This window comes from Nomascus leucogenys, chromosome 11 (assembly GCF_006542625.1).
Source record: "Nomascus leucogenys isolate Asia chromosome 11, Asia_NLE_v1, whole genome shotgun sequence".
Classification (NCBI taxonomy): Eukaryota; Metazoa; Chordata; class Mammalia; order Primates; family Hylobatidae; genus Nomascus; species Nomascus leucogenys.
The window spans coordinates 21,127,700-21,142,064 of NC_044391.1; the positions used below are offsets into that span (position 1 = coordinate 21,127,700).

At 38.9% G+C, this 14,365-nt stretch overlaps 1 protein-coding gene and 1 non-coding gene across 2 annotated transcripts in view; one reads left to right on the plus strand and one right to left on the minus strand.

The window, feature by feature from the left end:
* Positions 1-14,365, plus strand: part of CDK14 (cyclin dependent kinase 14) — a 600,472-nt gene that overhangs the window by 4,866 nt on the left and 581,241 nt on the right. The window contains exon 2 of the mRNA XM_030822052.1: positions 2,993-3,024. Within this exon, the coding sequence (XP_030677912.1) occupies positions 2,993-3,024 (32 nt within the window). The remainder of the gene's footprint in view (positions 1-2,992; positions 3,025-14,365) is intronic.
* On the minus strand, positions 5,753-5,857 carry LOC115837437. The gene has a single exon (XR_004032478.1). It is a non-coding gene; the product is annotated as a small nucleolar RNA U13 (small nucleolar RNA).

The following is a 14,365-nucleotide window of genomic DNA, read 5'->3' on the forward strand; positions in this document are numbered from 1 at the left end:
AATGTAATATGCATGTTACTCCAAGAAATCCTTAAAGATAATTGTGGATTTACATTTACATGAATGATTAATGGAAATCAGGGAATGTAATCAATAATGAGATGTTGTGTTCTTGTTTGGGTCAGAATTTACTCATCAGTGACCTGATGAATATCTGGCAAAGACATCTTAAGTTGGTCTTTGTTGTCACTGTTAACTGCTGTTCAGGACAAGGACTCAATATTTAGAAGAAACCGTGTAAGGTGTCAGTCTAGCAGTGAATGACTTCAGTGAAGTAATGGTGTTCTGTGGTGCCTTGAGCTTGAGAGTATTGTGCAGATGAGATAATCTGGCTTCCTGTTCATTATGTCATAGCAAATACACTTGCAGTTTCTTCTATTTTCTCCTCTTGATACCTCCAGACCCCACCTCTTTGTCCAGAATATTGGAGAATTGTCAGGACTTAGGAGATAAGAAGGAAATAGTCCAGTCTGGTTGTTCAAGACATTCCAGTGTTCATTTCTCAACTTGAGGGTCTTCATTCCATATTTGCAGTTCCCTAAGGGATAGTATCTTTTTTTTTGGCGGCAGAGGAACAGGGTCTCACTCTGTCGCCCAGGCTGGAGTGCAGTGGAGCAATCTTGCTCACTGCAAACTCTGCCTCCCAGGCTCAAGTGATCCTCCCAGCTCAGCCTCCCGAATAGCTGGAATGACACACACCACCACGCTTGGCTAATTTTATGTACGTATTTATGTATATATTTGGTGTTGTTTTTGTAGAGACAGGGTTTCCCCCTGTTGCCCAGGCTGGTCTCAAACTCCTGAGCTCAGGCGACCCATCCGCCTCAGCCTTCCAAAGTGCTGGGATTACAGGTGTGAGCCACTGCACCTGGTGGGGTAGTGTCAACTGTAGTTCTTATTGGATGCTTTGCTTAAGAAAACACATGGCTAAATTTCCAGAACTTTTATAATGTCCAAAATAAAGACAGTATACTTAAAAGTTTGTGCTGTGAATTGTAAGTTTGCTGCTGTAGCTTTGCATCTTGCATGGCAGCCACATAGTGCGTGTGTTCCATTAATCTTTGTTAAATGAGCTAGGTATGAGGCCGTATGGTAATTTGCTTATGTTAGACTTTGTATTTGAAATCAATGGGCTATTAATTTCTTATTCCAAAAAGTTTAGTTTTTCAGATGAAGCAACTTGTCTATATTTAGAATTACATTACTAATGTTTTGTAAAGGACTCATTAGTCAAGTATGTTAATTAAAGGACACGCCTTGGGTTGAGGGAGTAGACAGTATAGTAATATTGTTGACTGGTATTTATACAGAGCCTTGTAGCCTGGAAGTTAAATTCTAGTGAAAATGCAGACATTAGGAAGTAGCTAGGATCTTAATATGGTTCTATCAAAACAGATTATTTTAGATTTAATGTAGGTTATTTTAGATTTAATATAGGTTAAGTTAAACACATAATTAAAACACGTGCAAGTAATTGGATGCAAGGTAAGCCATTCACAACAAAGCTCTATCTTTTTATTTTCCATTCACTTTCAGAAGAAATGGTTATCCAATAAAGAAAGATTAGTTTATTAGGCAAAAGGGAAAAATAAGAAACATTTAGAAACGTTTTATTTCCCTCAGCCTACCTGCGTCCCCCTTAACTCACCACAATCACATTCTTCTTGAAAACACAAATATATGAAACAGAGAAAATAACCTTTTCACGATTGTTAGAGTATGCATCCTAAGCTTTTCTATGATAGCTTCAGTTTAGGCACATTACTTTTCTCAGAGCTTAATTGCCAGAATAATTTGCTTTTCATTGCTTTTGTCAGAACAAAGCTTTCCAAGTAATAGCTACTCAAGTGCTTCTATCCAGACTAAATAAGGTATAAAGCATCAAACACCTATGCACTGTTCTGTAAATTTGAAACATTTCTCCAGCTAGTAGTTTCAGATAAATTAGCTATTTAATGCATTCTTCTTAATATGAAACATTCTAAGTAATTGTAAAATGTAAGGATCTAGATGTTTGCCAACTGTAGGTGAAATTCTTCTCCTTCTATGTTGGGTGAAAAAATTCCAGTTCTAAAGCTATGAACAGTCATGCATACTTGATGGTAGTCCCACAAGATTACAATACTGTATTTTACTGTACATTTTTCTATGTTTAGATACACAAATATTTGCCATTGTGTTACAGTTGCCTATAGTATTCAGTACAGTAACATGCTATATAGGTTTGTAGCCTAGGAGTAATAGGCTATACCATATGGCCTCGGTGTGTAGTAGGTGGTATCATCTAGGTTTGTATAAGTACACTCTGTGACATTTGCACAATGAAATTGCCTAACGGGGCATTTCTCAGAATGTATCCCAGTTGTTAAGTGACACGTCTGTATTTAAAGTAAATTCGAAGTATTTGCTGGTTCCTATAAAATATTCTGAATGTATTGTTTTCTTTTGAAATACTTTGTTATAAAATTTATCATGTTGAAATGTTTAAATTATGTCTCTTACTCTGCAATGCTTATTTTAGCAGGCTTAGTCTTTCATCAACACACTTACACTTCACTTACTATGAAAATGTCATTCAGGGTTCTATGCAAAGAAGGTGTCATCCTAACAATTGGTGATATCTTCTCAAAACCCAGGAGTTTAAGGGGAAATTTCTTTAAGATTACTTTTGATTCTTTTATACTTTCATTGAAACATGTTCAAACTAAAGAAGAGATAGGGAACAGTTATGTGTGCTTCTTTTAATATCTGGGAGGATAGTTCTATTTGCATATTTATAAAAAATATTTCAAAAAGAAGAATTGCTGTGCAATTCTCTTTCATTTGCAGTTTTCATATTTGTATCATAACATTGTTATTCAGGTTGGGGTACAATTTACTTTCTGAAATGAAAACACTATACTGCCTTGTTTTTTTTTTTTTCTGTTTTCTGTAACTTAGTCTCTTTGGAATTTTTCACAATAACTGTTTCCTTTTCCTTCTTATTTTATAGCTTTGAAGAAAGATGACACCACCTTTGATGAGGTAGGTTAAATTTCTTTATCTAATGTTAGATGTGTTTAATGACTACCAGGTAAAGTCAGTAGCTGCCAACTTTGTACTTAGAAAAAAAAATGCCTTTAAAACATGAGATGACATCTGTTTATTTCATTGCATTATTATGTTTTCAAATGTTAAATAATTGTTCAAATGAGTTTTGGTAGCAAGTAACAGAAATATGTCTTTTTCAATGAATAAATGAACTAATTAGAAGACACATGCAGGCCTTTGTGTTGTTGCCTTCTTGCTGGTGGTAGTGCTTGAGACACGCAGAGTGATGTACGTGCTTAAGGCAAGTCTGGAGCTGTTGGTAAGTTGGGCGCCATGGCTCCTTGCAGACCTCAGCTGAATCAGAGTGTGATGTGTTGTTGATGCCACATATCGTCTGTCAGTCTCCCAAAGGAGGAGCTGACTTTTCCTGTTCTAGTTTTCCTATTCTTTATATATCAGATCTGTCTTGATCTACTTGCCACAAAGTAGTGTAAAATACTGTTCAAGGAAGGCAGAGAGTTCATATGTAATTAATAGCATCCTGAATGTGATTTTAAAATTGCAGTCATTCCTGAATTTTTGTAGTATAAGTGGGAATCACCAGAGAAATAATTGATGTTTACAAAATGTTTTCACAGTGCCAAAGAGTGAAGTGTTTCATTGTAACCATCCTGAGCCACACTCATTGATCTGTGTTGTAAACTGGGCCACATGTGTATATAGATTGTGTTTTTATATAGGAACATGGGTGTTATCTATACCGTGTGCTTACCCTAAAGCCTGATGAAAGCATAAATTAGTTTGGTTTGGTGGTTTGGTTTGTTTTAATAGTTACATATTCCATGAAATATGCTACCTGTCTTCTCTCTGCTGCAGTGCTTCAGTGAGGAAAGGGCATTTGTGCTCATGGAAAGTCCCTTTGGCCATGTGGCTGGCCGTGGTGCACGGCAGGTCTGCTCAGGGAGAACCTGCTCCAGGCTGGGATTTCTGGATAGGGCCACCGTCATTTGGCTGTCACGGTCTGCTGCTTCATCTGCTGCACCTGTTCTCTTTTTCCTGGGCTGAGCTTTACAAAGCTGTGTGTCCCTGGACTCCAAAGCAACTTTCCCTGCCAGCATTCCTGTGACATCCTCTAAAAAACTTAATTCTTCTAGGCTTGAAGCAATAGAGGAGTCTTTTCTTCTCCCTTCATAGTGGGCAATAATGGAGTTTTCCTCTAAACCTGTATTTCTGGAATTTCGGTAGTGTTGTTATTGAGATATTTTTCAGGAGAGTGTTTTCTTTCTTTTCAGGAGAAATCAATATGAGAATATTTGGCACCATTTTTCTCTTCGAAAAGAAAGTTTCACCTCTAATTATGTAGATAATTTAAGCTTACATAAAGAGAGAGAAATAAGGAAAAGGAGAAAGAAAATATCTCATAAATCCTGTTACCCTGATACAACAACTGTTGAATGTTCTTGCTTCTTTCCCCGTGTTTTAAAAAAGCAGCCCATTATTATATCCCGCTTTTTTCTTTGATAAGATAACATTATATTTTCCCATGTTTTTACAAACTCTTCCTAATCATCATTAGGAATTTCAAAAACCTTTTTTCTTGCTTAAACACTATTGTTAGTGATTAGCTTTAAAAAACACCTGCGGCTGGAGCCCAGCTGAAGGTTAAAGATGTGTCAAACATGTAACTACTCTGTCTCTCTGTTATTCTGAAACGTCTGTATAGTCAAAGGTCTGGAGTTTGTAATTTGGGTCAAAATCATCCTTAGCTTTTGCAAAGTGGCTTCCTTCCTCTGCCACGAGATTGGAAACTATCACAAATCAGTAAATCACAGAATGCTCGACTTGCAAGATCCATTGGAAATAATTTTCCCACTCCATCATTACGCAGATGAAGAAATTGAGATCCAGAAGGGACAAGTAATTTCCAGCTAATGAAGGAAAGACTCAAGGCCAGAAAATCTTGGGAGATAGTAGTAATGAAGGCATGCCGGGGTATAATCCCCAATTCAACTACCCTCTGGGCATCTGACTTATTCGTTTCATATCCTTTGTAAAATAGAGATAATAATAGTATCTTCCCTTTAAGGTAGTTGAGAGAATTAAATAAGGTAATGCATATAAAGGTTTCAGAATAATGGCTCACAAAAAGTGAATAGCTCATAATTGGTGTTATCATCTTCATTGCCTTCATCATCATCATCATCATTGATGCTTTCACTTTGACATCCACCTTTTGTAGTTGGAAGGGCTACAGAGTAGATAGAAGGATTAAAAAATGAATAATTACAGCTATGAGGAGAGTTAATTTCAGATATTCCTCTAACATTTCACCTAAAGCTTCATGTGATGACTTGCATATTAAAACTGAGAAAATATTATCTAAAACCCACCATTGTTTAGATTCCATATGGGGGTGATTGCATTCACTTTTTAATCCCTGGGTGTGTTGCACATAGTTAACATTCAGTACGTATCTATTGAATATGAGTAAATATCTATTGTAGAGGAGTTAGAGAGAGTGATGAATTAGGTGTCAGGCAATGTGGATTCTCATCTGCCACTTTCTAGTTATTTGGGCAGGTCGTTTAACTTACCCCGGCCATGACATTCTCATTTGTAAAATCAGTTGAACTATGATCTTCAAGTTGCCTCTTAGCTCTAAATGTAGGATTCTAAATAATGTAACAACTAACATAAGATTACGATTTTTTTCATGTTTTTATGTCAGACAGGTAATGTGCTGACCTTGTAGTAAGGTTTGAGGGAGGCACATCTTACACATGAGGTGAAACCCCAGTCATCACACTTATGAACTATACAAAAGGATCAAAATGACAATTTTATCACATCAGAAAAGAGCACTAAAACTCTGCTTATGTACATAGGAACTGAGTTCTTCTGTGATCATTTTCAGATTATAATAGTAGAAATTTTCTTGAACGCCTGTTTTTTACTTTCTCTCTCCTGGAGCTGGGGAACTCTACAGTCCATTGGAATCAATTCAGATTTGAGTCTTAAAACTTTGAGGGTTGGTTCAGCTTCTTAGGTATGCAATAAGGTGTGGCAACTCTCCTTAGTATTTATGAGCTGGAGGGCTCCTTATCTCAAGGAGTGGCCTCTTCCAGAGAGTGCGTGAGCTGGAGTTTGGTAGCAGCTCCCTGATTCATGTAGAGGATGCCTCTAGAGTGTGTGTCAAATGTTTGACCTTGAACCCAGGAGAAAAAGAAATACAGACTTATTTAATCATAGACTGAAATGCCATGATTTCAGTCTAATCTGCTAATTTTCAAAACCAGACTGGAATTATATTCAGAAACTATGCTTGTTGTAAACTGGGCCGCGTTTGTGTGCGCACGTGTGTGTTTGTGTGCGCACGTGTGTGTGTGTGTGTTTAATTGAACAGTTTGGAAGTTAAGTATTGAGGCCTTCAGGTGTTTACAATAAGTAAACAATAGAAATTTTGCTGAAGCCGGTCATAGTTGGAGAGGGGACATTCTATGAATGATCATTTTGCTTTTCATTCATTGTGTATTTGGTCCCTGACTACAATATTAGCCATTTAATGTTCTGTGGGCTAAATCTGCACATTTTACTTGGATGGACTAATCATTTCTAAAGATATCCCAAGTAAAATTTTATTAGTTTCAGTCCTTTTCCCCTCCCAACTTCTTGATGTCTGGAAGGGTTTGACATAGTACTTGGCCACAATGAAGGGGCTAAGTAATTACTGGAGAAACACATGGTTAAGCTAGATTGAAGGTGAAAGAAGATTGGTATTTTGTGTCATAGTTTTTAGTGGACATAATGTTTCTGGTGACATTGTGATGAGAGTCTTGGGTAAAGCATCAACTTCATGTCTGTGAAATGACTGCAGAAATTTCCAAATGTCTTTTTACTCTTTTGTCCCCAATAAATGCCCAGACCATGTCCCTAAGTGGCCCCATTTTTCCTGGAGTAATGAACAATAACTACACTATGACTTCTGGTGAATTTTTGAATTTTATTTTTGATTTAATGATTTATTTTAGAATATTAATGATGCGTAATATATGAAAGGTCAGAAAATACAGATAATCTCCACCAATGTAAAATTACCACGCATAAAACCTTTTGAACTTTGGAGACAAAAGCTCTAATTAAGTGTATATGTATGTGTATGGAAATAGTTGGAAATGGTGATAGCTACAGCAATTCATGAATTGTTCTTATGGGTAAATTAAAAGGTTAACTCATGCAGTTCTGCTTTATCCCTCTGTTTTTTAGCTTTGATGATTGCCAGAACAAAGTGTTGGCTCTGCCTGGCTCTTTGGTGAGAAATACACAATTTTTAGCAATTAGAATAAACCTTTGAAATGCAAAGAGTTTCATATGTTTATGGCATATAATCCAGATAATTAAGCACTTAGTTTGTTTCTTAAAAATGGGTGACCGTGTATGAGTTTTCTAATTCTTCTCTGCTTTGGTCAGTTATTTTATGTTTGTGAAGTAGAAGGCTGCCAGCACTTATTTTGTCATTTCCCAGCTATTTTATTTTTTCAAATCCTAGGAAAATGTATACAAAGCATATAAAATTAAAAAAATTCTACGTCTGGTCTGTGAGTGCCCCAAGCACATTTTTATAGGTTAACTTGCTTACTTTACATTTAATATAACAATTCTGTTAGGTGGAGACTGTGCACATTGATATTGGCTTCTAGTCCATGTCCCTCTTTATTATTTTATATAAAGGTAATACCAGAGATAATAAAGGTGGCAGTTATTATTATTTTTTTTTTGAGACTTGGTGTCCCTTGGTCATCCAGTTTGGAGTACAGTGGTGCCATCGTGGCTCACTGCAGCCTCCACCTCCAAGGCCCAACCTATCCTCCCACCTCAGCCTTCTAAGTAGCTGGGACCACAGGCATACACCACCACCTGGCTAATTTTTGTATTTTTTGTAGAGATGGAGTCTCACCATACTGTTCATGCTGGTCTCGAACTCCTGGTCTCAGGTGATCCTCCCATCTCAGCCTCCTAAAGTGTTGGGATTACAGGTGTGAGCCACCACACACAGCCATGCAGTGATTTTTATGAGAACCAGAATCTAGGGATGATATGGTTTGGATCGTGTCCCTGCCAAATCTCATATTGGAGGGGGGGCTTGGTGGGAGGTGATTGGATCTTGGGGGTGGAACCTTCATGAATGGTTTAGAACCATCCCCTTGGTGCTGTTCTGGTGATAGTGAGGGAATTCTTGTGAGACCTGGTTGTTTAAAAGTGTGTAGCACCTCCCCCTTTGCTGTCTTGCTCTTGGCTTCTGCCATGTAAGAAACTGGCTCTCCCTTTGCCTACTGCCAGGATTGGAAGCTTCCTGAGGCCTCCTTGGAAACAGAAGTCACTAGGATTCCTGTACATCCTGCATATCCGTGAGCCAATTCAACCTCCTTTCTTTATAAATTACCTGGTCTCAGGTATTTCTTTATAGCAGTGTGAAAATGGACTAATACAAGTGGTTAGATAAAAATATGATTTGTGGATATTTCTGGTCATTCTTTTCCATTTATGGAGCATGGTAGAAGCTGGTTCAGTCTTTTCTCTACCCTAACTATCACCATTAGGGGATGTCTCAGTGTCCATATGGATGATGTATACGCTGTAATACAACATTCTAGCATCCCTGACTTTCTTGTCTCATACCTACCTACTTTACCCTTACTTGGTTTCTGCAGGAACTGCATCTTACTGGGACTGTCCTAGATTTAAAATATTAAATCCCACTAACAATCTTTCCTGTTTAGCTCTCTCACTGCTGCTGTATTCCCTGTATCTTTTCTTTGCTGGCTTCCAGTTTCTAGATGATTCCTTCTTTGCCTGTCCCATCCCATTCTCATAGTCCATAACCCATCCTCCCCCATTAGTTCCTTCCCTGTTCACTCAGGGAACATCACTCTCTTGCCAGTATCCTCAATGGCCTTACCCCTTTGTACTTCATTTGTAATGTATGCTGCCAGCCCTTGATTTTGACCTGGCATCTTTTCCTATCTTACCTAGTGGCTGCCAAGAGCTGCTTGAGGAAATCACTCTATAAATAAATTTATCATTTCCATCCTTAGCTGGAATGTCAGGCAACTGTGGACCATCTTGCATTTGTGTCCTTGTGCTGCTGGCCTGTTTCCTGCTGAACTCTTTTCACTCCCCCTAAGGCTTCTTGCGACCCTCCTCCACCCTTTCTTCTTTTAGTAGAAGGCTTTCTCTCTGTTAGTTTCCTAGGGCTGCCCTAGCAAAGTACCACAAACTGGGTGACTTAAATAACAGAATTTTTATTGTCTCACAGTTCTGGAGACCAGAAGTCTGACAAACAGTAGCAGAGTTGGTTCTTTCAGAGGACTGTTAGAGAAGGCTCCATTCCAGGCCTCGCCCCTTAGCTCTAGATGACCACCTTCTTCCTGTGTCTTTTTACATTGTTTTCCCTTGATGCATGGCTGTCTATCTAAATTTCCCCTTTTTACAAGGATACAAGTCAGATTAGGGGCTCACCCTACTTCAGTATGACCTCCTCTTAATTTAGTTACATCTGTACGACCCCCTTTTCAAAATAAGATCACTTTTGGAGGTACTGGGGACTCAGACTTCCATATATGAATTTTTGGTGGACACAATTCAACCTGTAATACCCTCCAACTTCTTAGAGCCCTTAATACCATTAGGTGTCCACTCCCTTTCAACTTCCTACCCATTCATGTACCCCCATTTGCTCCAGTCTTTACCTCCTTTTTTCCCATCGATCTCAGAGGGGGTTTTGTCCTTTGTTTTGTTCCAGGCCAGTTCCTCCTCCTGTCTTCTCAATTCCTTTCCCTCTTTTCTACTCCAGAAGCTTACATAATTGATTCTTTCCTTTCTTTTCTATGTTTTCTGCCCTCTCCTTTTTATAGATACTTTCACCATAGGCTCTGAAGATAATTAAGTCTTCCCCATCTTGTGCATAACTTCAGCCTTCTGTCTCTATGATCAGTTTTCATGCTGTGGTTGAGTGGTTGGTGTACACTTGACGTCAGTGTGGCTGACTCAGCTTTCTATTCTAACCTCCACATCCAGATGCCCACTAGAAGTTTCTGCCACTGTATCTCACAGTCACCTTGATCTCAGCACATATCATTAATTCTTGTATTTCCCCAAGCATGCACCTTCTCTTGTTCCTCTCTCTGCTATTGGCTGTACCAGTCACATGATTTTCCAAGCTAAAAACCTGATGCTATCCTAACCTTTTCTCCAACCCCACATCCAGGTGTTGGCTTGGTTTTTGTTCCTTGCTGTCATGTCCATTCTCACAGTTGATGTGCACACTCAGCCTCGTAATCTCTTCCTGGACTTGGAGTAGTTGTATAACTGACTTCCCTGCCTATGATTTGCCTCCTGCTCCAACAGAATGATGGGTCTGAAATACAAATTTGCCGATCCCCTGCTTACTGCTTTAAAAGGTGCAGGTTTAACTCCAGACTCCTAACTTATCTGTCAAGGCCTTTCACGATCTATCTCTTTCGTACCTTTTGACTGTTATCAAACAGTTATCTTTCTTTTTTTTTTTTTTTGAGACGGAGTCTCACTCTGTCACCCAGGCTGGAGTGCAATGGCGCCATCTCGGCTCACCGCAACCTCCACCTCCAGGGTTCAAGTGATTCTCCTGCCTCAGCCTCCCAGGTAGCTGGGATTACAGACACTCGCCACCACACCCAGCTAATTTTTGTATTTTTAGTAGAGACGGGGTTTCACCAGGTTGGCTAGGTTGGTCTTGAACTCCAGACCTCAGGTGATCCACCCGTTTCGGCCTCCCAAAGTGCTGGGATTACAGGCGTGAGCCAGCACACCCGGCTTCAAACAGTTATCTTTTATTTTTGTGACTTCATTATCATTGCAGCTGCTGCCATCTCCGTTCAGAACCTTTTCACTTTTATCTATTTTAGTTCAATAAATTCTTCATTGGTATCACTGCTCCATCTTATTCCTCCACTCAGCCTTCCCAAAACATCTTTCATGTTCAAAGATTCATGCATCAAATGATGTTTGTTTTATGTCAGGCTGGATATGGTCTCAGCCTGACTCTTGATCTAGTTCAGCCTCACAGGCATTTATGGGTTGACTATCTCTCAGCATCTTACAGGGCTGGGCCTGGGTGGAGATTCTGTCTCACTCTCTCTTATAGTAAGATTTTATAGGCCAGGTGTGGTGGCTCACGCCTGTAATCCCAGCACTATGGGAGGCCGAGGCAGGTGGATCACTTGAGGTCAAGAGTTCGAGACCAGCCTGGCCAACATGGTGAAACCCTGTCTCTACCAAAAATATAAAAATTAGCCGGGTGTGGTGGTGGGTACCTGTAATCCCAGCTACTCAGGAGGCTGAGGCAGGAGAATTGCCTGAACTCGGGAGGCAGAGGTTGCAGTGAACTGAGATTGTGCCACTTCATTCCAGCCCAGGTGACAGAGTGAGACTCTGTTTCAAAAAAAAAAAAAATTATATTACTTTCTGTCCTGTTTTATTTTCACTGTGGTCATGTCTGCCAGTCCTAGATGCTATGAACCTATTCCATGCAAGAGGTCTAAAAGTTAGACTGTTCTTTAATTATGCCAGTAATCCAGGAAGTCATTATATTTCAAATTCAACATTTTAGACAGCTGAAAAAGAACGTCACTACCTCCTTAATTCTCTCATTGGAAATTTAGTTTTAATTTTCTGATGCTTAAAACTTTCTGTGCTTCAGTTTTTCCTTTTTATAAATGTTTGATCATATTTACCATCTCCCTAATTATGGTAGACATAATTATCGTAATTAGGTCTAGTCCCAGACAGTGGCTCAAATGTCTTGGGTAGTGCTGTAAAGATTCAGAGAGGAAGTACATGTCACAAAGTGCAAGATGTATGACATTTGGAAGAATTAGTCACTTTCAATTTGTAATTCTCAAAAGGCAGAATATTACAGAAATGGAAAACATGAGTAGTGTCCTCTTTCTGTTGTGAGCACCCTGCATCCTGGTGGCAGGCTGTATAGCCTGTAGGAAGTCTCTGCTGTAAGGGTGGTTAGTGTTCCCTCCTGGGCAGTGCTCTGATTTGCATGTTTGAATTCATTTGTTGAAAGCTGGCGTTTGGGCCAGGCCTGGTGGCAATCCCAGCACCTTGGGAGGGATCACTTGAGGTCAGGAGTTTGACACCAGCCTGGCCAACATAGTGAAACCCTGTGTCTACTAAAAATACAAAAATTAGCCAGGTGTGGTGGCAGGTGCCTGTAATCCCAGCTACTTGGGAGGCTGAGGCAAGAGAATTGCCTGAACCTGGGAGGCAAAGGTTGCAGTGAGCTGAGATCGCGCCACTACACACCAGCCTGGATGACAGAGCCTGGGTGACAGCCTGGGTGGCAGAGCGAGACTCTGTCTCAAAAAAAAGAAAAAAAAGATGCTGACCTTTGACGTAGGAAGTCTTTCTGTACAGCCTAAATACTCTATTTTCTTCAACAAGTGCAAAATGGGCTCAGCTGCAGTACACTATGCCTATTTCCCTTCTGACTGGAATTTGAGCCATTGATGTAGAAATCTTTATATTGCTGGGTTGTGATTGAGATGGCTTCTCCTATTAGGAACCATAGCAATCATTGAAATCAGTGAAGCCAAGGTGGGTCAGAGTTTTCTCAGGACTAGACCATAGATTCCAGTCCTGAGTGTTTGGGACTATTTTTTGTAGTCCCAAACACTCTTTTTTTTTTTTTTTTTTTTTTTTTTTTTTTTTTTTTTTTTTTTTTTGAGGTGGAGTTTCGCTCTTGTTGCCCAGGCTGGAGTGCAGTGGTGCGATCTTGTGTCACTGCAACCTCTGCTTCCTGGGTTCAAGTGATTCTCCTGCCTCAGCCTCCCGAGTAGGTGGGATTACAGGCATGTGCCACCCGCCTGGCTAATTTTGTATTTTTAGTAGAGACAGGGTTTCACAGTGTTGGTCAGGCTGGTCTCGAAAGTCCTGACCTCAAGTGATCCACCCGCCTTGGCCTCCCAAAGTGCTGGGATTACAGGCATAAGCCACCGTCCCCGGCCTAGTTCCAAACACTCTTATTATTCTTGCTGTCATAAAACTTATAAAAGGCATAATTACAAGATATTGGAACCAGCAGTTTGCTTTCAATTTTGCAAGTTTAATTTCTTTAGGACTCATCAGCGTCTTAAAGGAGCTCTTTCATCATTTTAAGGGAATAATTGAAGTAATATTCACTTTCCCTTCTGAATCTATTTTATTTTCAATGTGTAAAGTTCTGGTAATTTTTCAAACTTACTATTTATTTTTTAAGTTTTCCTTCTTTCTTAATAACTTTTAGTTTTCTTAAATTTCTTTTTAAAATTAATTTTTTAAAAAATAATAAAGAAGTTGGCATCTCATTGTATTGCCCAGGCTGGTCTTGAACTCCTGGGCTCAAGCAGTCCACCAGTTTCAGCTTCTCAAAATGCTAGAATTACAGACATGAGCTACCGTACCTGGCTGTCTTTTAGTTTTATTTTATCAACTCTTTTGAAATGAACTGTTCTTTGTTTTAGGCATATGAGCCTGGGAATTTTCTTAAAATTAATTAATTAATTTATTTATTTTGCCTTGGTAAGTTTATTGTGACCTGGGTGTTCCATGAGCATCCTAAACTTAGGCTGGGGATATGGAAAATTATTTTACAGTGGTTTTAGGAAAAAGCCAGGTATTAGCAAAAAATTATGAGATTCTGAAATCATCTGCAAGTATGGCATGTTTTATAGTGCAACATTATTTGATTAATTTTTTAATAATGAAATTAATAGTTTTCCTGTTTTTCAGTAGCTACTCTAAATTCTATGATAATGATGAATCTTACGTGTATGAGTAAGGAATGTGTTGAAAAAAAATTTTAAGGTTTTTATGACCCATGTAGTTATAATACAATAGAAAAAATGTTTTCAATATGCACTTTTATACCTAGATGAAAATGCATCAGGCAAGTACTTATTCGACCTTTCACGGATTAAAAATATCTTTCTCCAATCTTGCAAGTTACACTTTAAAAGACATTTGGAATTGCTTAGAGAACCCAGGGAGTCCTGGATTCTACAATTCTGTGGGCTCTTTTGTGTTTTCTCAGTCTCTGACTACCCTCATGTAAGATGTCTATAAAGTGTGGTATTTAGAATAAAACTATGATGTTTTTCAGAGTTTGGGAACTATTCTAGTCTAGAGGATTTCGAACATGTTATAACTGTGTGTTCTGATCAGCTGAAATATTGAAGTGTGTGAATACTTTTCTTTAAAAAATGAGTATATTGAAGTCAGTCTTTCAATTATGTTTTGATATTTTTTTTTGAGT